Source organism: Lates calcarifer, linkage group LG7_1, assembly GCF_001640805.2.
Source record: "Lates calcarifer isolate ASB-BC8 linkage group LG7_1, TLL_Latcal_v3, whole genome shotgun sequence".
NCBI lineage: Eukaryota > Metazoa > Chordata > Actinopteri > Centropomidae > Lates > Lates calcarifer.
This window is the reverse complement of record NC_066839.1, coordinates 16,676,028-16,701,168: the sequence shown is the minus strand read 5'-3', so window position 1 is coordinate 16,701,168 and position 25,141 is coordinate 16,676,028. Positions and strand designations below refer to the sequence as shown.

The window sequence follows — 25,141 nt, the reverse complement described above, 5'->3', positions numbered from 1 at the left end:
CCACTGAGGATCAGACATTATGTATGTATATGGCCTTTGATCACGCAGAGCTGCCTGTCGGAGCAGTATGATTGGATTGAGTATGTGTAAACTGGAACAGCTCAGGGATCAACATAAAACACAACAGCTACAAGTTCTCAAAAGATGCCTGCCCCAGTCACAGGAAAGAGCTTTGAAACAACCTGAAATGTAATGTCGGGGATTTTGCAGTTTTGTAACGTTGCTGTACTGGCATAAACTGCTCGAAACTTTTCTTTTTTTTCCACAGCAAAGTTGTAAGACAGAAAACCTGACTGGTAAAACTTTAAATTAACCCCTATTTAGTCTTTCTAAGTAATATATAAACACTAAATGATGATAGAATGGTATTTAACACAGTAGCTGTGATGTAGTTGTAAACAGATACAAAGACATTTTTAATTGTCGTTAATGTACTTGCCAACAACTATGACTCCCCCTTCGTAATGTTCTCATCAGTTAATGAAAATGAATAACAATGTAAAATGACACAATTGTAATAATTAAAAATATGTCTTCATGTGACATGTCTTACGCATGTTTTATGTAAATGCATAGATTATCTCTTGTGCAGTACACATGTACTTGCATACAAATCTAGTTTTAATTCTACTAATTGATTTATACATAACTGATATGTATTTACTATTCCTTCCCAGTCCATGACAAAATGAAGGCCAAGAGATGCGGCTGAAAACCTCCTGAGAATAAAATTATTTTTTTGTATTTCCAACGTCAAGAATGAACTTTCAAGCGCAACATAGTTTTAATCCTGCCTGTGAAAGAGTTCTCCGTGTCTACAGTTTATAGTTACTAAATGCTTTATAACACTGTGTAATCCTATGTTGTTAAATATATACATAGATCTGTTCTACTACATAATCAACCTTACATTAACTGTTTATACACCATAACCTGTTAAATGTCTTAGTTCTTAATCTCTATTAACTGAATGCATGTTTCCCTGTTTCTTTCCTTCTCTTTCTCTCTTTCTCTCTCTCTCTCTGGAGGCCACTTTACAAATGAGAGCTACCATTTCAAGCTTCCCTCCTCTCCCCTGAGACTTGTCAATATCAGCTACACACACTATTCAAAGTTCAAAGACTAGCATCCCACTACACACACCTACACACACTCTCCTGGCCCCCTTTGTGTCTCTGGGGCATATTTAATTTCAGTTGTCTGTGCACACATTTAAATATGTCTCTATGCGCGCGTGCGTGTATGTATGTGTGTGCCGCAGGTGGTACGTCCTGGTGACTCTGATTATTGCGGTGACCAAAGCATTGCCGCCCTGTCACATTTGTCATCACCCTTTTCCTGCAAGCGTGGGTGGGATGGGAAGGATGAAGGGAGGACATAAAGGGAAGGAGAAGGCGGAAGGAAAGGGAAGAAGGGAGAAGAGGAGGGTAGATGATGGTAAATGGCCACCCCCGCAGCGCCATATGGGAGGTGGTTTGAAAGAGTCAGTCTTGTGTTGCTCTTACTGGATGCCTCATGAGCGCAAACAGATCCTCCCTTCTGTATCATATCTCCTCCTCTTTCTCACTTACTCCTCACTCTTTTTCTTCCTTTTAATGTTTCTTTCTCCCTCTCTAATTTTCTCACATTTTATCTCTCACTCTCACATGAAAGAATACACATGCAACCTTTCTCCTCCACACATGCTTACACACACACACACACACACACACACAGACTTTCAGAGTTGTCAGACCACCATAAAAGGTTTGTGTGGGCGTTGCCGAGTGGGTGGGCACTCTGATTTTCAGGTGTATTTGATCTTGTTGTGTTCACACCTCAGTGCTGGCAGGGGGCCCACTGTGTGGGCAGGTAATTTGAGCAAATTAGGAGATGGGGCCTGTGTGTTATTAATGACACCCCATACCCTTCACTGCACGTCCACCTATTGTTCCCTCCTCTGCACACACCTTTCTTTTCTTCCGCTCAGAGTCCCCCGATCCCATCTGTGCCTCCTGCTCGACACCCACCCTCAGCCCCTCTAAAGGAACAGTGTATGGAATGCATACACACACACGCGCGCGCACACACAGTGCACATCGGACGGGGGCGGCAGGAGGGGGGGATTGGTTCCAGGTGCCAGTTTGAGTGAGAGCATTAATCAAGCAGACAGATCTCTCTGTCACAGACACCTTTAGTGCACACTCACACACACACAAACACACAGTACTGTACATCTATACACTCATTACATTTTTAGGAGTACTTGCATAGTCGTAACTGCAAACCCCACTGTCATTATTCTGTGACATGTCTAGATACCAAACTCCCATTCAAAGATACAACATTTCTCAGAGAGTGTTCTTTAAATATGTGCTGAGTGATAAATGATTACAGCTTGAGAGAAAGTGAGTGCTGATACCAACGTCTGAAGACACGTCCTAACAAGGTGTACTTATCCCCTCAGACAGCGCCACTGATCTGCTGCCAAGCTATTGATCGCAGTCAGAGCTCAGTGGAACTCTTTGATGCTCTTTTACTCATCTTGCTTCACCTTCCTCCTTGAAAATTAAGCAATTTTCTAAACTTTCTATGTTCAACACTCTGGCACATTGTGTGTCACCTGACATAAATAATCAGTATTGCTTTAAAAAATATGGCCATGTCCAACACGTGCTGCTCTCTTCTTGACCTGCTGGTAAGTAGCTTTATATATTTGGGAGTCCGGCTTGAGTCAGAGGGGACACTGCATTCCTTTAAGATTAAACTAACAAGGGGAAAAACCTTCCCTTTTCTCCAGCATGGGGCAGAACAGGTAAGGCCTTGTGTAGGTGCTGTGGCCGTGCTCTTGCTCACATCGTTACAGGCTGAACCCAAACATCCAGGAGGCTCAACACTCCATATTTCCCCCTTATAGAAACATGGAAGCATGGAAGCGAAGCTGCCTCGGCCATTTCACAGGTCAGCATGGGAGCGCTAAACAATGCTGTTCAGGTTCCCTGCGGTTTGAGTTTGCTGTATCAGCTCTGCTTAAAGCCGCCATCTCCTGACTTAAGTAACTAAAATAAAAGCTGAACACTTGGAGAGAAGAGAGAAAAGACAGGACATAAAACAGTGAGAGCTGAGTGAAAGAGGTATATGAATCTGGGTTATAATACTGGTGTTCTGTTTCATTAGGGTGAACTGGTTCCAAGATAGACCAATTTTCAAAGTGTTAGGTAGTTACTTCCTCTCTGAGGGCTTATATCGGATAACGGTAATTCGCCCAGCATGATGCAATTGAAATGGATGAAGGGCTGCAGGATCTTGTTAAGTGTGAAAATAGCACAGCGCTGCATTAAAAGCTTCACTGGGTAACGCAATGGCATTAAGCTACCTGGTAATTATGGTGCGCTAAAAAATCATAGCTACGCATAGCATGAGTTTGCAGGGCTATCCAAAAAATACACACTAATTTGACTTGTATCCTGAGTAAACATTGCAAAGATGTCAAACATTTGCATTGATTTATGAGAAAACTGAGCCTGGTTAAAAAGCAGAGAGGTTAGCACTCACAGCGTTTAACAAATAGATTTTATCGCTCCCTCGAGAAGATTGCTTTTGAGTCTTTTATCAACACTTTAAACAGGCAGAAACCTACAGTAAGCACAGTCAATTGGCAGGTTGCCTTATCATAACAGTGTAATTAGCTCCACAGCTACTGAATACGGGGATAAAACAAGAGATAATACACAGTGTCGTGTGAGTATTTACACTCAACTCTCCGTTTGTTGTTGCAGTCTCCATATTACAGGAGTGAATGTAATCTCACTCCTTTCCGTGCATGTTTCAATAACTTCTTGCTGCTTAATTTGGAAGGAGAAGACGCAAATATTGTACATGAATCAGTAGCTCAGAGATAACTAGACTTAAAAAGCCCCACAGTCAGGGTTCTTCAGTTGTCTTATAAAATGTTACTCTCATTTTCTTTGATTAACTGACTGAATTTGTATTTTATTTTTTTAAATCACAATTTTAGATATAATGGTTCAAAACGTACACTGTGGCTGTGTAAGTACCTTTACAAATTAAAAGAAAAACACACACAACTTTCTCCATAACTTTCACATCTTCTCCAGTGGGAAAAAGACTATTTTAGGCCATTAAAATCACAGGTTATAGAGTTCCCATGACACTCTCATTTAGACCTTAATAACTGCCTACAGCCTATTTAGGGCCATAATCAACCCACCATTCAGTCTCACTACATTTGAGTGAAAATACAGACCAATTAATCTATCTTTGATTAAACACTGATCACATTAACACTCTGCACCTCCCTGATTACCCTCAGGAATTATGTAGACTAATGTGAACCTCCAGCACTAATAAGTCCTAATAGCTGGCGCAGCTCACAAACACACACACAGCACCATTTTGCTCCATCAATATGACCCTGCTGGGATTAAATAACATGTTTGCCTCAGAGGTACAATTAAGCATTGCTAAATAGAGTTCCTTTGAGCCCGGAGTTAAGGGAAGAGTCTTCCCTGCACAGTAGCAGCCAGTGAAGCGCTCAGATTTTTCCCCCCCTAGCTTTTTCAAATTACCTATTGATGAGTGGGCTTCACGTCTCTCCCCTGGCTGGGGGAGGAGGAGGAGGGAAGGATCTGGTTCACTTTTAAGATGTCTCCAAGAAGCAGGCCTGTGGTTAGATCTAAGGCAACACTTATGCAACAGAAGCTGCCTTTCTCAAATACATATACGGTTTCCCTGCAAATTATCTGAGATTTTCTTTGGGGAAAGTTTTCCGCTCAGATATTTACCCACATCGACCCTGCTTTTCTTTTGATCGTGTTGATTCGGGTCTGTCTGTGTAAGCACTTTTTTTTAAAGCTACTGTGACTGCACAACTTTACTGAACGATAATTGCTCCCATGACTTAATTGTCTATATGTAATTAAGTTTGTAATAGAGAAAATAGGCACTTAAATGTTCCCCAGAGAGGCATGGTGGTTGAGTGGGTGCCACACATGTTGAAGATTATTCTGCCCTCCCCATCTGATCTGCCAGTCTGAGGAGTTATAAAAAATGTATTTGAGGCAATTAAATGAAAATTGCTTGATGTAAATGCCAAGACAAATTTTAATGAGACCCCTTTTCTCAATTTAGAATATTTGCCCGCTCCCTCAAGTCGGCTCAATTTATCGCTGCATGGGAATGTGCGCTCAAACCCTAAATTAAAAATGTCCTTAAATACAAACCTACAGACGGGATGGAGTAATGTGGCTTTCTAACTAACAAAACAATATTTTGTAACTTGCGTCCTCAGCAAACTGGCTGACGCCGGACAAAATGATCCAGGAGAAACATAGCACCAGGAGAACTTAAGGGAAATATGGAAAATCAACAAAAAAAAAGGCAAGACTTGAGCTTAGTTATGTCATGTTTTTGTGCAGCAATTAGATTTAAGTTCAAGAATCAATATTACCAGATACAAATACATGTATTTAAATCTAAACTCTGTGTTAAATCATTTATTCAATACTCAAAATCTAACTCAACTTCACTGAAAATCACACTCTCTTTTTGTCTGATAAAAACAAAAATATTTAAGATGCCATTCCTAATTTTTACCAGTCCTGATACAGTACAGCACATTACATTTATTTATTTTAAATTAGAAATACAACAGAAAATGCTGGTGGTCTTGCAAAATCACATTGCGGTGTCAAGGGGGACTTTTTGTGGTTGCACTGACAGATTTACAACCCAGATGTTCACAAACAGGGGCAACATCAATGGGCCGCAGCACAATATCAATCAACAATATTTAATATGAGAATCGACCAGTGATTATCTTCCCTCTGGGTCTCTTCCACCTGAACATCTGCACACATCTGCTCCTCTGTCTCTCTCCCTCTCCACCCCTGCTACAGCATGCTTTCAATTTCCTGCTGCGCTGCTCCTCTCCTCTCCTGCGCTCCGAACTCCAGAGACACACCGAGAGGTCAGGGGGTTAACATGGTAATAGGTGGTGGTGATTGGTAGAAGGCGCTCACTCTCTCCCGGCTTTCAGAGCGTATTAGGAGCCACCGTGCTTCTGTGTGGAGCGAGGAGCCCAGAACAGCTGTGTCTGACCACGGAGTGACTTCTTAAAAACATCTTTTAAACATTTGATTTGGACAGGAGGAGCGGAGGCTATGGACCGGAGCGAAGACAGAGAGAGAGAGAGAGAGAGAGAGAGAAAGAGCAAGGGGGGAGCGGGGGGGTCTATTAAACTCAGCCTGTCTATTTCTTGTGTCGCGCGGGAATGAAAATGTTTGTTTAAATCTGAAAATTCTTCTGGTAAACCTAAAACATCATTTATTTTGCTGATTTAATTAGATTGTGTAAAGAAGTTGTCACAATAGAATACAACAAAACCAAACCAGAGGCTGCAAACTGGAGCATGCAAGTTGGCCGTCACAGGTAATTGAAAATCATAAAGTTGACACTGCTACTGTCTACTACTATTGTGGTCTTATTTCCTATAGATCCACTCTGAAAGCCAAGGAGGACACTGAATAAAAGATTGTAGAAATAAGGAATAAATAAATACGAAAAATAAATTCAACTGAAAAGTCTAATTGTGCACTTCTATGAAAATGTGGATATTTATATTGAATGAAAATATGTTTCAGGAGAGGTTTTGTTTACAAATCACACCTCAAAAAATCAGATTTTCTTATTTTAGTCATTTGCAGAAAAGCAGTGAGTCAGGATAAAGTGACTGCTATGAGTTCAAATGAATCATTACAGTGCTTGAATTATGAATTCATAATATGGAAGTTGACATGGAGCCACTTCTCATTCAATGTGGATTTATGTCTGTCGATTAAATGCATCCCTGGAGGCTGCAGAAATCGACACTGATTAATTAATGACAGCAGTGCGACTGAACAATTTCAGGAAGTGATTACAGACCTTTCTTGGCAAACTAATCAATACTTCTTCCCTATGCGAAGCGGAGACACCCAACACACACTCAATCCAGTAATCCCCACATCTTGTTTCAATGCTCAACTGTAAACTCTCTTGTGCAGTGTCTGTTTACGTTTGTCAAAAATATCACCCATGCTTTTGTTTTTGGTTCCGCAATGGCATTGCTTTGTAAATCTAAGGGTATGTTGCACAAACATGTCATCTCCCTCTTTCAGAAATATTTATAAACATCACATAGAGTAAATACTGGAATCTCTAAATGCAGAGAAGTTTTTTTCTTCTTCTTTTTTTCTGTATTTGTGGACCACAGAAAGCCATGATGGTAGCTGGGTCTTTCTTCCACCACAAAAGCTTGGACCTTGATAGCAGTGGTCCTCAGTGACCTCAGCTGATCCCCTTCGCTCATCTGGACCCAAATCCTTCAATCAGATCCAACGTCCTTACCCTCTTTAACCAAAACCCCTTCTTTCCTCCATCCAAACCTCAACACCTGACCCTGAGTCCTCCCGATGACCCGAGCCCCCTAACCCAACTCCACACACAACAGAGACAGGCGAAGAAGTACTCACCCCAGAAGAAGTTTTGTTGACATGGTGTCACTGTGCTGAAAAGGCTGTTAGATGCCATAGCTGCCTCTGGTTGCAGCAAGCCCCACTTTTGTTCCTCTGTGGTTTCCGTGACCCTTGACACGTCCTAAACCAAGAGTACGCAGCATGTCATGAAGAAAAAAAATGGAAAAGCCATCCACAAGACATGCTTTTACGTATCAACTATTTGGATGACCACAAGTAACAACCAGGTCTGGTTTTATAGAGAAAAAAAAATTGCAGAGGCAAATATCGCCTTTGCGGATAGATCAGATGGTGTCGGACTTGCTTGCTTGGCGAGTGTGGTTGGAACGTACTTACTCGCTTAGCGCCGTCCTTGTGACTGGTGCTGGCCCGCGACGATTAACCATTTACACTCCAGGTCGCCCTCAAACACCAACCCCGAGCCGCACGTCTGTGGTTCTGTGGTTGTTTGGGAGGCGAGCAGAGCCCTCACACAACCCAAAAGGCACCAGCTTTAAAACTCGTCTCTTTCCTGCCCTCCATGTGCCGTCACTGGAGAGCCTGGGTCACATGCCCTCTGACGTCATCACGGCACAGCAGTTGAGTGGGACAGCCTACCGTTGTGGCTTTCTTCCTTCTCCTCTCCTCTCTCTTCTCCTCTCCTTGGACTTTTTTCTCTCCTCTCTGGCTCCCCTCCTGCTCTCTTACGCGTGGTTCAGCAGCGTTTCCAGGCTCTCTGGGGGATCGAGGTCTGACGCTCCCATGAGTCAGGAGGCTTCAGTGGGGGCAGCTTGTTCAACCGCCCATGCCTCCTCAGCATATGGGGAACAGCGCTCTGCTCTGCTCTGCTCTCCCTTCACTCTTTCATCCCCCCCCTCCCTCCCGTCTCTCTTTCTACGTCTGTCTCTCTGACTCTGCTGCTCCTTCCCTCAACTCCTTTAACAGGCTGCCGTGCTGCTCCTGTCTGCCTCTGAGCAGGGAGAGCTGAGCTTGGTAAGATTTGAGGGTGTGAGTGAGGAGCGAATGGCTGGCTGGCTGGCGGTGTGAGACTGGGTGTGTGTCTGAGCGTGTGTGTGTGTGTTTGTCTGTCTGTGTATGCATGTGCAGCAGAGAGAATGGGGGGGAAGAGAGAGACAGAAAGGCTGGCTCAGTGTGTGTGTGAAGAGAAAGCGGAGGTGGTGTGAAAACAGCTTATTTACAGAAGAGTGTGTCTGAGGAGTTGCTCCAGTGTCACTTTTTGCAGCCTGAATTTGTTCTCTTTCTCCGTTTCACACGCTTTTACGTGGCTGTGTCACAGACAGTGGTCCTGTTATTGTGTTATTACCGTAATGACTGTGTGTGTGCATGTGCATGTATGCATGCAAGCCTGAGCTGGGCTTTAAATGGCTCTCATAGACGGAGGCGATTCCTGTAAGAGGCCGTAAATCATGGCCACCTGTCTTCTCTGTGAAAGAGATGCCTTCTCACAGTCTCTAACACTTGGACACACAGGCACCCTCTAAGAATGGCCTGCCAACATGTACTGTAGGGCAGGCAACTCATGACAATCAACGATGAATCACCACACTTCACACACACTCACACACACACACACACACACACACACACACACACACACACAGGTTCCCATGCACGAAGATTCGGCACACACCCTCACAGGTCCCGGCACAGCATCCCGGCTCGCCTTTTGATCAAGCGATCACAGGTGTTTGTTACAACAGATAAAAAACGCAGACGAGGTGTTAGTACAGAGGAAATGGAATGTGTGGAATGAAGCTGGGAGTTTAGTCAGGTTCGAAAGTGTTAAAGTATCTCAGTCATCTTATCACTGGCCAGTGGGCAATCATGACAAAGCAGTAAAGAGAGGAATACTGCCGTGGGCTCCTGCTGCCAGTGAAAGCAAACTTTTCCTCAGTTTGCATTAATGCATTGCTGTTATTCAGCTGGAGCTTGTGAATTTAAAGGGACAGTCCATCCACATTACAGGAAAAAAAAATTCTCACTTATATCTGATGGTATTTAGCCATGCAGGTCTCAGGTGCCATGGGTTTTGAGATATTCCTCTCTGATAACCGTATCTCCACCTAAATACAATGGAAGTAAAAAGAATTTTGCTTATGTTGCACTGAAAATTACACTTATAAAAAAAATCAACAACAAATCTCTCTAGGAACTATTCCCCCATCACAGTGGATAATCCACAGACCTCCTTGTGAGCAGTTTTCATTGGAACTACTTTCTACCAAAGAAACAGTCCCAATGAAAACTGTTCACACTGAGTTTTGTGGATGATTCCCGTTGCTGTTGAATTTTTTTAAAATGTAATTTCTGAGCAGCACAAACAAACTTACTTTTACCTGTATTGTACTGGAGTGGCAACAGAAATCTCAGAGACACATATCTTGAAACCTGGTCAAACAAAAGCAAAAACTTTTCGTGGCTAGATACCACAAGAGATGAGTGAGATTTTTTTTTTTTTTTTTTGTAATTTGTTTCAGCTGTTAAAGTGTCTGCTGTTACATAATAAAAACAGGCAGACATTGTTTGAGTGTATTTTTGGACATAAATTCAGCATTTCTAAAAGAAATATTTGATAATTTGGATCTTAAAATAATGGTAAAAATGTTTAAGAAGCAAGTATTTTGTTTTTTTTTAACAACTTGAGTAAGTTTAGATCTACTCTACTGTACAATTTATTGCATTAAATCCAAGTGAGGTCAATCAGCAAATTAATAACTGTAACTCATGCTTGCACACTCAGGCAATAAAAAGAAATATTAGTAATTAGTAATATGTATGTAATACAATGAAATGACCACAAACCAAGTCTGCTTATCTATATATTTTAGTGATAGATTCTCAGCCCTTGTTTGTTTCAAATCTCAATAAACTTTATATAGGCTCAGGGAAAAAAGTTAATAAAAATGTCAAATATGAAATACTAACAATCCTCCCATATTCAACACAGCACAACAGCATTTCCACAAGTCTTTGCCACCTACCTTATTTTTGTGCAGTGAAACATTTTCCTTGGCCAGGTGCTTTGTAAATATTTGCTGTCTAAAACAAGAACAAGCCTCTTGAGTTGCAGCACATGTTACAGAATCCTTAGGGAAAGGCTGTAAACACACTGAGTATCGCAGAACATACACTGCAACTATTTCCTCTCAGAGATTTAATTGATCATGTCACCCATGCAGTTTATCTTTATACTAAATATGCCCCAAACTGTTCAACAATAGTCTTCCTTAATAACTGTTTGACTGTATACTGTATGTTTTGGATCACCAGTGCAACAGCACAGACATGGTGTACATAAGGATAACTTTGGGACCTGATACTTAAGTCTTTCAAAAATAATATTTAAAGGTTATGTATAAACATTTTTAAGGTTACTGCAAGTGGATGCTTTGCTGTCAGAAGCATTAAACTTTAGGACAGAGTGCAGCACTGCTGTGAGTTCCGCCGAGCACAGTAAATTACACACAGTTTGATGGGAATATAATTTGCACGTCATGATTGAATCTGAAACATGGAATGAAAAATAAAGCATAAATGTCAAACCCAACTCATATGGCAGGAAACATAACTTCTTGGGTGGCATGGCATGTGATAAACAACCTTGATGGTGAAAATCTCAACTATGATGATGTTGCAGTCTCAGATATCTCAGCATGAATTCTTTAAGAGCTGCAAAGATTGTAACTGCAAGGAATGGATGATGTTTTCCCCTGATACAGTAACAAAGTTTAGTTAAAGTTGGCCAAATATTGTTTCATTTGCCCAAATGTCTGTAAGGTCAGCAGTTCACCCACCTTAAGAAAACCACAACAAACCTTTTCCGTCACTGAGACCTTGACCACAGCCTCCACTCTTGTCTATAAGCACGTCTGAAGACTCCAGATCTAATCCTGAAAACATGCAAATTAGAGGTTTTGATTTTGTTTTCAAGAGTATAATGTTTTTTGGACATTTGGCAAAGAAAACAGATAAGTTAAATAGGTATTTATTGAATTTATTCTGGCCTGATTGGAGGGATTTTCGCAATTGTGTTGTGAGAGGAGCCAGATGTGATGTTATCTAGAATTCATATGAAAGCAATGTGTTTTCATGGATGTAACATATCTGATAATACAGTGTATATACCATACATACATCCACTGCTTATACAGTATATAAGCAGTGGAGGGAGTTCCATACAACATCTCATGAAAAAACATTTTACTTGAGGGAGGTGCTGCCAGCTTGGTAGGGTCCTCATTTTGCTGTAGAGACAATTCTGTAATATATGTACTGTCAAAAAAAATGCTTTTATGTGAAGGTAATAATGTTAAAAACTGGAATATGATGTGGAATATAATATTTCATTCATTACTGGTTCTCCACCGGTGGCCATATACTACACTTGCTATACTTGTGTGTGTGCGTATGTGTGTGTGTGCGCGCGGAGCTGAAACGCTTGGCCATACTCTGAGCTCTGGCCAAGGTCTGCCCTGAGGACTGTGGTCGATGGCCCACCCTGCCAGACACTTTCTCTCTCCTACCACTCAGGACCACACACCTTCAAATGGACTCACTTTGTTATCACAAGCTCTCATAGAAACATAATAGAGGTATCATGTGTTGGAACACGCTTATAATTACACATGCTATTAACACGGTGTGTGTGTAAATGCAGTTCTGCTGGATACGGCAGGCCGTTTCCTCGCTTTGTCACAGCCGATGAACTTCGCAGTGGTCTGTTTTCACAGAAAATTATTTCTTGCAACAGAGTATTTCTGGAAAAATATTGGGGGATAATGATACCTAAGATGAGTTAAAATTAACTCAGACTGAGGCTGTGAGGCTGTCTGTATTCGTCTCTCTGCGAAAGCTAAAAATGACGTGACATAATTAGACCAGAGCAGACATTACACACGCGGAGGTATTACAGTATTAGAAAGGGAAGGGATTATTAATAGCCCTTTTGGCTCGTGTTGTGTACTCTTTCTGGCGAGGCATCAGAACGGCCCGGCCGGGCAAACAGGCAGGTACAGTGATTCACTTTAACAGGCGACATCTGTAAAACGCCAAGGTAGTTTACACTGCGGCCGAGCCCGAATTAACGTGCTTTCATTGGAAACAAACACCACTTGCAATCAGCTTCTGTTGGCTGCTGCGCTGCTGGTGTGAACCTAAATATCTCCTTACAGTGTTGCTGAGGCGGGACGGCGACCTGCGGCCATAGAATCAAGCAAGAGTCATGGAGAAGTTCACCTCCACATGGTCCAAAACTCATGGAAGTGCAGAAACTTAATCTACGATGTCGCCTTGCCAAGAGGATGTTGATGTTCTATGTGAATTGTTTGGTATGGTACGTTATGGTATAATCTTAATGAAAAGTAGATATTTTTCTTTTGGAGTCCAGCAGTGGTATCTACATCTTCCAGTGACTTAAGGCCCTTTCTTGTGGTGTCTGGACAGCTGTTTTTGGAGTCACAGCTTTGAGGGAAAATAAAGTTGGCCTTTAAGTAATAAGGGGAAATGTTTAATATCGAATGGCGTGCGCACAACTTAAACACACATTAAAAATAGCTCTCGCAGTTGTGATTACATAAAATTGCAAAAAAAAAAAAAAAGGGGGGGGGGGGGGGGGGGGGGAAGTCAGATCATTGGTGGAGGCTGCGATGAGGAGGCTGTGGCTGACCACCGAGAGACTGAGCCATTTCTTTTTTCCTCCATCCCTCATTTTAATCAAGCGCCCGGTCCAGAATAAACAGTGCCTACCTACACTGCAGTTCAAACAGCGAGGCCCGCTGAGACCCAAGCGATGATTTCTAAATGTTCACTGACAAGCTGGTTTAATTTGTGTGTTAAGTAGATGGAGGTGGACTTATATATATCTTTCTTACTTGGCATACATACCACTCTCCCGCTATTTCTCCACCTCTGTGAAACATTATGATATTTGTCTGTATAAAAAGCATACTGGTCCTCCACAAGTCTTGCTGTCTGGTTTATATACGCCATGCTGTGTTAAAGGTGAGGACAGGTCCAGCCGCCGAGACCTGAGCAGAAACTTCCAGCGGCTCCTTCATACCAAAGACTCCCTGACCATGACTGAGGACCTCGGTGAAGTTCCTGCTCCCACTCTAACTCTGACACTCTCTTTCTGCCTCCTCAGCTTGTGTCCAGTGAGGTTGGTACAGTATAGTTGCGGCCACTGGAAACCCTGTCATTGTGTGGTCAGTTGTCAACAGCTGAGAGATTTTACAATAGCTGCTAGGCCAAGGTCGACAGAGTTCAAGCGGCTGAACTGCTAAGTCAGCATTATAATTACATCGCACTGATGATACAACTCCACTACAAGGCTTTGAGAGTCACATGACGCCCCCGGTCACATGATGCCGTCACTCTGAGCAAATGTCAATAACAGAAATGACTGTGTGTCATGCATCCAGCGAGTGTGAGGAGGAATAAGTTAACTATACGCTGGCCATGACTCAAATCTGGGGGTCACGACAGTCAATCGCAACCTGAATGAGCTTATACATAAGCTGCCCATTATGTGTCTCAGAAACTCAGTTTTCTCGCTGTCGAGAACAAAGTAAGACTGATAAAGGCAGACGGCTCACTGGAGAAACAAGCCATTATGAGGAGGAGTTCGGCACTGTGTCACTGACAATGGGGCAAACAAAAGGCTCTGTTGTCTTCTCCAGCCGGTGGGTTATTTTTTTTTACTGTGGGGCTTTTGTGATGGATAATTGCCCTCCTCACATGATTTCATAATGCTGTGACTCGTCTTTCAGTCCCTGTGTAACACAATAACAAGATAAAAAAAAGGGGGGGGTCTAAATCTGAATTTTTGACATTGTTTAGAAGTGGCCGCTTTTCTTCATTGTGGTGTATAATTTTAGAAAGATGTATGAGCAGGACGCTGACTTGAACCAGTCATAATACAGCCTGGAGCACAGAGGCAGGCAGGCCAGCTCCCAGAGTTCACTGGCTGTATTGTCTCAGGATAATCATTTAAAAGTGCTCACACAACTGCACCATAGTTTATGGCTTTATATCTTATTGCTGTCTGAATATCAAAATTCAAATCAGATGGGAATACTTCAAGTAAACCCAGATTTATATTGAAAAAAGAAGAGAAATTGCCATACTTTTTAGCATATTACAACTATATTACATCTGACATTTATACTGATCTTTCACTATTATTTTTAATAGTAAAATAGGAACATAATAAAACCGTTTAACTGTTTTGTCTAGGTGATATTTATCACCTGCACCCCTTTCAAGATTAATGTTTCTTTCTTGTTGACAGCAGTACACTACAGCCCGCAGAAACATACTACAAATCAGAGTCTGTGTTGTTACCAAGGACTGGGCTGAACTGTAAACATTGTTCTCCACACAAAGCCGTCTGCACATGTACTGTACGTGCACAGGAGTAACCCCCGGGGGCATTGTCTATTAGATGCTTAGTAGGTATGCAATCTTTCTTCTGAGTCAGCAGAGATCAATCCAGGACAAGCCAGCTGAGGAATGTATTTACTCCTCATGGAAAAAACACTTAACATCAAACAGAGAGCACCTACTGTATCATATTTTAATGTATGCTGGAATTTGACTAATCCAACAGCATATTGACACATAGGAATGCATACATTACAGAGGAGCAGGGTAAAGCCAGCACTTGTAAACATGTCCTTTGAAAGAACCTGCATTCCTCTATGTGCCGTTAAAACATGCATGCAGATTAAATATGCTTGTAAAAAATTAGAGGCTTACTGTGCTTTTGGGAGTAGTTTTAAAGTGGCAGCAGGACACACACAAGCCCAGTTAAACAGAGGGTGGGTGTTCTGTGTTGTTATAAATTATAGCACGGGAGAAAAATTTGAATTTGCATGCATACCTGAAATAAATTTTATAAACCTTGTGGGTTTTTTTCGATCAGTGGTTTCTTCAACAGCGGAAGTAGTAGAGCCTCTCCTTAAATAAAAGTAATAAAGTCACAATGTAAAAATGCTCCATTACAAGTAAGAGTCCGGCATTAAAACTGACAGCTAAGTAAAAGTATTATCAGCAAAATGTGCATGAAGTATTAAAGAGTATGAGCTTTTATAAACTGATCATATGTTTTGTATTTAAGATATTTATCTGCAAACTAACAAGTAATATTTGTCAGACAAATGTAGTGGAGTAATAAGTAGTACATACTTGAGAAGAATACTGGACTAAAAGTAAATTCCACGACTGGGTTTTTTTTTCTTTCTTTCTCTCTTTTCTTTTTTGCAATTTTCCTGCCTTAAATGTAACAATACATCACAAAATAAAAGTAATCTCAAGATTAAATTACACCAGCTTTAGTTTTGTGAAGGTAATTAGTAACTCAATATAATATATATTTTAGTGTGATCTACTCAAACCTGTACGAGGGTGCATATATTTTGAAGAAGTCTAATAATATACTGATGATATTTACTTTGAAAAATGGTTGTCCAATTCTAAAATGAAAAGCTTTAACTCTTGAATAAAGCATCTCCCATTGCTAATGATAACAATTAAAGAACAGCTGAAGCATAATAATAGTATTTTGTACATGCCTTTCATGTGGGAAGTTAGAGTTATTTGTGAATGAGAGTTTGCTGAAGTATAACTTGTGGCAACAACACATTTGAGTACAGCAGGAAAAATCATTCATGAAGCCTAAATTAGCAGAAAATCAAATGTAGTAGCTGTGACTTTCAGTACACAGTCGCATGTCTCCCCTGTAGTAGGACTGCTGCTTTTTTCGTAGCAATGTAAAGAATTAGATACTTTTGGTCCCTTCTTTATTAAGAGATCTCAACTGTTTCAAAAAATGAAAGTGGTACAGCTGCAGTTAAATGAGGCTTCTAATACTGTATGTCTCCTTTGAACAGTACACTCGCATATTGTTGCCTCTCCAACACTATTTCACAGATGGTGGTTTTGGGATGTGTATTTGTGAATTACAATGACTCCCTTTTTTGCTCTCAAAACATTCCAGCAGCCTGCAAGATGAAATGCTGGAATCTGAGGCATGATGCTAATTTGAAGACAGAATAAATCTATAAATCTGACTTAGTCTCTCGCCCGGGGATATACAGCCATGATAATTACAGGTTGACTTTACAGACATGCAGACATCTCTCATCTGTATTGCTAATAGTATAACCAGCAGGCTGCTACGTGCTTACTCAATGTCTAGCAGTAGGGGTGAGCAGAGGTAAGCTGTAACAATGATATCATTATAAAGTAGAAATCAGTTGGGTCAAATTGCATGTTGTTATGACAGAGATTTACTGCAGTTTAGAAAGAATTATCTGTTTGTCGTTGCACTGCGTGCCAGTTGTCGGGTTATCCATTAATTATCATTCATGAATAATTCTAAAATCAGAAATAGAAATAGTATTTGCAGAAATGCAAAGCCAGATGTTCAGTCTGTGCCATGGCATTAACTGGCAGCCAGGATTAAAACATATTTGTGAGTACTTTGCGATGCTTTGATAGTCTCTCACGAACAAACAAACAGGCATCCACTTCCACTGGCAGCATGACTATCTGAGGAAGATCTAACACAAAACATAACGGATGATCTGGGAGGACAGTGCTGCATCTGGTTGCAGTTAAATCCTTGTTTTGCTGTGTCCTTCAGACTTGGTGCCATAGGCCCGACTGCTCAAGCAAGTAGAGTTCATATGGACACAAAACCAACATGTGGTGCCTGGAAGACTCCCCACAGAGGTCAGCTTCGGGACTCACCGGCCCAGGAGACAATGGATCAGGACACGGTGGATTGTATCGCTGGTGCAGGCCATGAAACGAACACTAGAGTGACTCAAGACATTAAATAGACCGTTGGCCATGTGGGGAGTTTTACTGAGCTGAGCTCTAGAGACGAGGCAAAATATAGGCCTGCTCAGATTTAATCTACGTTGTGAAAAAAATGTCTCCTTTTCCTGTTTCTCATTTTATTTCTCCATGAAGTTCGGAGTTTTCTCAGCTGACTGGGTGGGCTGGATGAGTTCCACATTGGTGGCCAATCAGAACAGGTGAGTCTTCTGTCCAAACCAATCAAACCCACTTGTTCTCTAATACGTGACGAATTTCTATGCGCAATGCTAACATGCCCTCTCCGCTGACAACGGTTCCACCCTGGATTGGTCGGCCTTTCTGCCTCTCCTCCTGCCTTCATAGGAGTTCATCAGAGGTAGTTATATTGTTTTTGCATGGTCAGACTTTTCCGGGTATTTTTGCGGCCTCCTGTTTGCACACCTGGCGGAATTGTGAAAGTTTGTCTTGGGTCATGTGTGTTTACACACCCCAGGCCCCAAAGGTGACCCCATCACGCCACCGTCAGGGAGGCCAGCACTTGCGTGTGGCGATTTCCAAAGTGGCCAAGCTTGGAGAAGGGCCACACTGCCTGTGCTGCCTTTCAGCAATCTGGCCCCGCTCTGGCTGCGCTGGGAGGGGAGAGGTTGGGGGGTATGTGAGGAGGGGAGGGGCTTGTTGGCAGGGCCCTGCAATGTTTTCAGAAGCACAGACTTCTGGCAGCATCGCTCAATATGATGGGGAAAAATGCCTGCTGCTAATGAAAGCCAGCAGTGTCTCTCCAATTGGACTACAACCCGAAAGGCATTATGTAACTGAGATACCGTAAACATTTCAAAATTGTCTCTCAACAAATTATCAGTGTTTATTTTTTCCACATTATATCTGATATTTTTGAAACAGTTTGTAATTGAAGGAACTGCTCTGAAACGAGACTAAGTTCCTTTTGAAACCAAGGACATTTTGTAGGCAATTATTTTTCTATTTCACTATCAAATAGTCCGCAGATTTCGAGAGGGCAAGTACCAGGCACAGTTTCTGCATGTTGAGATGTTTTTTTTTTTTTTAATAAGAATCTAATTTGTATCAATAAATATTCAAAATACAAAGATTGAGTTTGTGGTTTTAGGTCTGTGCTCTATATTTTATTTAGGAGGTGTCAATCTGACAAAATCAAGATCCTGGCTTATCAAAGATGTGCAAACACTGCATCTGCAATAATCAGCGACTGTTGAATACTCTTCTTTCACTTCTGTTTTGATAGTGGTGTTTTTGGCCTAAGCCCAGTGCTGCACTACAGTATGTATTAGTCAAATATTTATCTTGTTCAGAAATACATGGCTATATTGAGATGGGAATAGGGCAAGATGATTTAATGGGCACACCAGAGGACCTTCTTGGGTGCCAAAATTTTGCAATTTTGGTGGTCTTCTTCCAGAGATCAGACACCCAAAGGGTCGTTTAGGAGACCACGAGATGCCATGATTCAAGACCCACTGAGGAGACATGAAAGTGTGCAGAAGATGGAAGGGTCTGGATGGCAATTACTGCTCATCAAGGCCTTTTTCAAAGGGTGACTTAATTGTTGAAAGTCATTCATATGATGGATTTACAGTTTTTCCCCATGGTGTCTTCCCTAAAGAGTTAGGGTGGGGAAGCAACATTTTTATGTCCGCACAGACATCATCACTGCACAATAAAGTATAAGCTCTTCATCGCTACAGGAGATTTTTTACCCTTATGAAGTTAATTGAAATGCAGACACATTCCAGCCTGTCCAACATACATATTTGCTGTAGTGTTTACTGACTGCTGCTCAAGCAAAGTATAACCATTTGATCCAAATGAAATAACAGAAACCAGACATTAAAGACTAAATCTGTCTCCGTCTTTATTTGGATTTCTAAATCTTCCTCCCTTTGACTTTTATGCTGCAGACCAGCATAGAAAATGTGATTTTCCAGTATATTTAATGAACCAAGTTTCACTCAAAATAGATTGAGGGAACATTTCATCCTTAAAGCTGTTTCCTCTGGAAGAGTCCTTGCCATATTTGAGAACTGCAGAAATTTCTAACTTACACATTACACTTCATATATCACTTTTAATGTCAACTGTCATAAACTTAAAAATAATATTTGTCTTGTTGTATTTTTCTCCATGTCATGAAATTTGATGAAATGTTCTAAAGTGTCTTTTGTGTTGTTCTTTGGATAACCAGCCACAGGAATAGATATTTCCAGAAGGCACTACTAAAGTTACAGCATGAGGGGAATGAATCAATATACCAGAGTTCTGGTTTTTCACTTTAAAATGTAGTAACACATAACGACCATACAATTCTTGGTTTAAAAGCATTTAATGTACTTGTAAAAGTTATTTATTAACTAATAATGGAGAGTATATCAAGTAATTTGGAGCCAGATTAATGTTAGTAATTATTTTAACTCATGCACACACTCTACCTTATTTTGGGAACTACAAATTTAGTAGTATAGTTTCTTTTCAACACAAGATGTGTAAACAGAAAACATGGTGTTAAAATATGTTGGCCTTAACATACTTTATTTCTAGAAAAGTAACAAATATACAGGGTGTTATTCCAAAAATGTTCGTATGGCCCATAAATTATTTTCTGTCACGGGACAATAAGCAATACTGTTAACACTGCATACTGTACCTTTTAAATGCAACAAAATCATATTAGAAAAAAACATGAAGATTGATTTTTTTCTATTAGATGTATGGTACATGCCGTTTTTGATTATACTAGAGTAGTAAGAATTTTTAAGAAACAGGTCAGTAAAGTACACCCCTTGTTTTACCAATTATGTGACATCTGTATGTTACATGAAGTCACCTTCAAGTTCTCTTACACCAAGAAATCCAGACTGACTTACTCTAACCATTTAATGCACATTTGGGGAGAACAGACACATTACTGAGACACTTACAATGACTTACTACTTGTTTTTAAATCATTACATTTAAAATGGCATGGCAGAATTAGTGATGACATTTTCCAATTATGGTAATGATGACTGCTGGTAAGCCTGACAAAATAAGAGATGACAGAAATTGATCCCACTGACAGCTCTCAGTCTCCCCTTTGGCCACTAAACTAACGTCATGTTACAAACAAACTGACAGGGCAAGTTGCTGCTCAACTCTGACACTCCCAAGATCCTGGTTGTGGTCAAAATATTTATGTGATAAACCTAAAAATAACTGAAGGATTCCAGCTCTTGTTCATTATCTGCCAGTGTTAGCTGTGAGTCAATACTCAACTGCTACCTGGTGGAGTGGCATTTATTTCCATAAGTGTTAAAATTTAAACATGACAAGCCTGCTAAAAGCATTGATTTTACCTATGAGTTTACGGGGACAACTGGGGACAGGGAGCTCAAAGTGACATGCTGCACTCTGGCTTAAACCCTGGTCCTGTGGTGTTTAATTCCATTGCATGTAGGGTTTACTCACACCACTTTTGATCCATGTAGATGTATTGAAGAATATACCTGCATATGGAGCTCAAACCTGCAGTGTTGATACAGTATTCTGGGATTGCCTGGTTTGGAAAGGAAATACTTCAAATCCTACTAAGCCTAGCTTAAGTTTGTACTTCACAAGAGACAACATTACTACCTGATGTAGCAAATGTGTTTATTCCCTTTAATGCTTGCACTGAACCATTTCTAGGTTGTGTGTTGTTTGCTCGTGTCAAGAAAAGAACTCACATAATATTTTGATAATCCTCTGTGAACCTTGCTAAAGGTTTCATAACATGAAGAAACCTGGGTGGCCATGATAAATGACATTTGACATTAAGAACTGCTTGCATTCATAACAGTCATTACATCAGTGTTCCCTAATGGTGGTTCTTATTTTAATGGGCAGGATTATATGAAAGGCCGTGACGTTTATATTGAATCTGTTGCACCTAATTAGAGTGGAATGGTGGGATGGAAGGGTCTGCTTATTCACAGGCACAAACCACCCCACCAGATTTCCAAATATCCTCTCTCTAATGCAACCGCACTGCTTTTGTGTTGTTTCAGGTACAGTATCTCCTCATTTCATTAATTCAGCAAACCTCAAATTGAGTGAAGATATACATGTTGTGTTATTCAAGTGTAAAGTCGAATTTGGCAGGACATGAATTTCTCTCAGACGCTTTAATTTTGCACAATACAGCAAGGCTTCTGGGAGTTCAGGTTTCACAGTATCAAGGCTCAAAAAGTGACATTAACTTTTGTTGTGAGAGCTCCAATGCCACAGGGGAGCCATCTGAGGCCCAATGTAAACTGCTACTACAAAGTCTCTAGGCAGCAGCAGTTATCTGCACTGACCTTCTCTTATAACCAGGACCAGGTTTCACTAAAGCATCTCTGTGCTACATTAAGATCATCTAAGTTTCATTGTAAGCTAATGTGCAAACATGATCTCAGTGCAAAATGTTTTTAGGAAACTTCACAGGGCCAAGTGTCCTCCTGACATTGCTGCAGTTACATTCAACAAGACTAAATGGTTTACACAGAAAATATATAAACCGTAACTACTGCTTCACAAAATACAGTTTCATCAGATAGCTCAGTCTCCACGAGAAAACAGGCCTTAAGGGAATTGGCTGACTGGTCCCACCCACTCACTTTCTCAGCTGGGGAGAGCAGACAGACAGACGCAGATGCTGTGAGTGTGTAATATGACTGCGTGAGTGTGTGTATGATATACAAGTGACTCATCCCTTTCTAACAAATGCCTTCATTTTAATTTCAATTTACTGTCATGACAGCTGTGAGATAAAATATCACGAGTGCAGATATCACTGCTTGCAGAGCCAAATCAGAAGACACGATGACTATCCACCTATTGAAGGCATGACTGAATGTCAAGGATGCTGCCAAGGGAGGGAGATCCCCTGCTAAACAATATGATATCACATAATCCCACTCCTATTCCCTGAGCAGCCAAGCCCACATAGGCTTTCCACTCAGTAGTGACGACTGGGCTCTCCGCTGATGAAAGAAAGCAGCGGCCCATTAAACCTTACGACTCATCGAATCATCTGAGTAATCTGGAACAGGCACAGAGCTGGGGGAGCGGGCGAAGGAGTCAGAGGAATGATAGGCAAACAACTGCAAAACAGAGAGTTAAAATATATATATAAATTTTATTGTTCAACTTTGACCTGAAATTATTTTTTTGCAAAAAATGTATGTATATACAGTATATCCCTGGCGTTTGATTTGACATATATCGTGGAGGGGATTTTTGGTGGTAAGTACCCGCATGTGGATGTACTGTAATTAGATTGGTACAACATTTATGTCATTGGGCACTAAGAATGTTTCGTCATATCAATTCCTTTGGCTGTACAGCCCGGCTTGTGAGTCTGTGTTAGCAGTTGCTCAGAAGTGGAATTTCCAAAACGCTGCTGATCCGAATCATTTCATTCAGATTCGTCCCTCACACTGTGTTTTTTTTCTTTAAGTGTGTTACCATTCATTCATGATTCATACTGCTGCAACTTTTGGTGCTGGTTTTGACAGTTCAGTTTAGTAGTGAGCTCAGGTTGTTGCTAGCTCAAGCTGTTATGTTCAGTTCGATATGTAACTAATACAAGCTACCCATGATGTTTCTGTGGCTTTTGCAGTCTTTAAATTGGCTTTTGTTGGGGAAGTATCTTACTGTGTATCACAGCTGAGCTGACAACAGTGCTCTCATAATCAGTGTGTTACATATTTATTTGTACATATACTGAACATGTCAAAGATTGCTTAGTCCGATTAACTCTGATCAGAGAAGACTTTAGCAAGCTAGGCTAACTAGCTTCCACTTTCCATATGTGTCTGCACAATGTTTGCAGCTAAGAGAATAGTGAATGTAGTAAATGGTATATAGCCAAAGCCATGTAGATGTTGAAAAGGGGGAGTTGCTTTGTATCAGTGTTCGTAGCCTGTACAGGGCTATGACGTGCTGAAGTCAGTAACACATCACAGAAGTAGACAGCGAGTCTCCTTGCAACGTCAGCTTTCAGAGGTTAGTCAGCTGCCGCCATAGGAAACACCCTCTCATAGGCTTGCAACATAGATGCTGTTTCCACAAATATGTCCATAAATGGCTTTATTCCCTTTCAACAAATGGAAAAACATCAGTTCAGTATGAGGCACCCTGGTGGCCTAGGAGTTAGGGCGCCAACCATGTTCTGCAACATCCCTGGTTTGTGTCCAACTTTGTTTCATGTCATTTCTCATCCCTCATATCTCCTCTACCATCACCATCACATAAAGGCTTTAAAAAAAAAATGCAGTAAAATTAGAAACTTTTTACCAAATTAAATGACCCCTTCCTCTAATCCATCTTGAGAAATTACACTACTTCACCGCTCACTTGTATCAGCTTTATTAAAATTCCAAATGTGCAGTACAGAGCATCTACTGTGGCTCATTTAAAAGTTGAAAGACTTGGTTCAGCCTGCAGTTTCTCCAACTTCCGGACTATATAGGTCAGGGAAACCTGCCAAAAGGCTTCCTGCATATTGGGCACACGTGTTATGCCACACATCGCTGACTGACATTTGATGTTTTCTACCTCTCCACTTCCACTCCTCTCATCCCTCCCCCGTCTCCTCGGGCTCCTCTCACCTCTCTGTTCAGCTCTCCTCTCCTGCTTTGTGCCTCCACTTTTCTCTCCTCTTCTCGTCTTCATCTCCTCTTCCCTTGGATAGTGATTGTGATGGAGAGGTTAATCCGGCCGGCATATGGTTGCCATCGGCGGCAGATCTCCCCATAATGGTGGATGGACAGTGTAGGCTAATCACGATCTTTGATCTTCCATGAAACCCTCAACTCGCGTGGCTCTGATTTCCTCGCATCGCTGCCACGCTGAAATGAGGAGGCCCTGGCGCTCTGGAAGTCATTTTGGGCTTATTACTTAAGCCTCGGCGTATCCCCATTGTCTTTGCAAGCATTGGAAATGACTAGAGGCTGTGCTTCTGTGCAGTCAGCGGTGCGGGTATTTCCTCTAACTGTGCTGCTTTGTTGGCCAACTTTGTGCCTTCTCGCCCTCTTTCCAAGGCGGCCAACTTTTGATGAGAGCTTTAATTTGATGTTGTTAAGGTTGTATGGTTTCAACTTTGCCATTTCTTTGGCTTATAATAGTCGAGGTTTTTTCCCATGCGAACTCATAGCCTGTTGGGCGACGTCCTAAAATGGCCTCCAGATTTATTGGTGAGTTTTTTTCCCTTTCTGAGCCAAAGCAAGAACATTACTCAGCAGCAATTACTACAGCAGTTGACAGGGTCGCTGCTCGCCACGACCTACGCACATCCGAACGTCAAGGTGTGTAGTGAGTGAATAATGCAGTACTTTTGAACATGCACAATTATAGCTTACGGCCCTGGGTTTTGTGACAGTGTCATCTTGGTGGGGCTGAAACAGCACACCAGCTGAGCTCAGGATTGTCACCAGGGCAATCACAGACACCTCAGCGGTAATTAGAGTAAGACTTAGAGAGGGCATCAGTCATGTCCCTGCTCCAGTGACTCATGACCCCCTTAGTAGAGCCTATGCGCACAGACACACACACACACACACTCGCAACCACATAGATACACACACCTCAGTGCCGCCTGTACACACGTGGAACCAGTCAGCGGACACTGAGCCTGGGCTGGACTTAAGTAAAATGTAGAGGCTTTGAATGGATGATCTGTTTACAGGGAGAAGAAAGGCAGACTATCAGGTTGCCAGATCTGGAACACATTGATGTTGATGCTACTCCCATTGTCAGATGAAACTGTGGATCTA

The 25,141-nt window shown here is 41.4% G+C and overlaps 1 protein-coding gene across 3 annotated transcripts in view; it reads right to left on the bottom strand.

Moving 5' to 3' along the window:
• runx2b (RUNX family transcription factor 2b) overlaps positions 1–8,664 on the bottom strand; it is a 42,058-nt gene extending 33,394 nt beyond the window's left edge. Inside the window, exons 1-2 of one of the 3 annotated variants that reach the window (XM_018697937.2) lie at positions 7,851–8,664; positions 7,512–7,635 (exon numbers count right to left, since the gene is read on the bottom strand). In XM_018697937.2, coding sequence (XP_018553453.1) covers positions 7,512–7,569 — 58 coding nt within the window. In that variant the 5' untranslated portion in view covers positions 7,570–7,635; positions 7,851–8,664. Of the gene's footprint in view, positions 1–7,511; positions 7,636–7,846 lie in introns of all 3 variants that reach the window. The other 2 variants (XM_018697934.2, XM_018697933.2) reach the window with 2 other exon arrangements.
• Between the last annotated feature and the right edge of the window lie 16,477 nt (positions 8,665–25,141).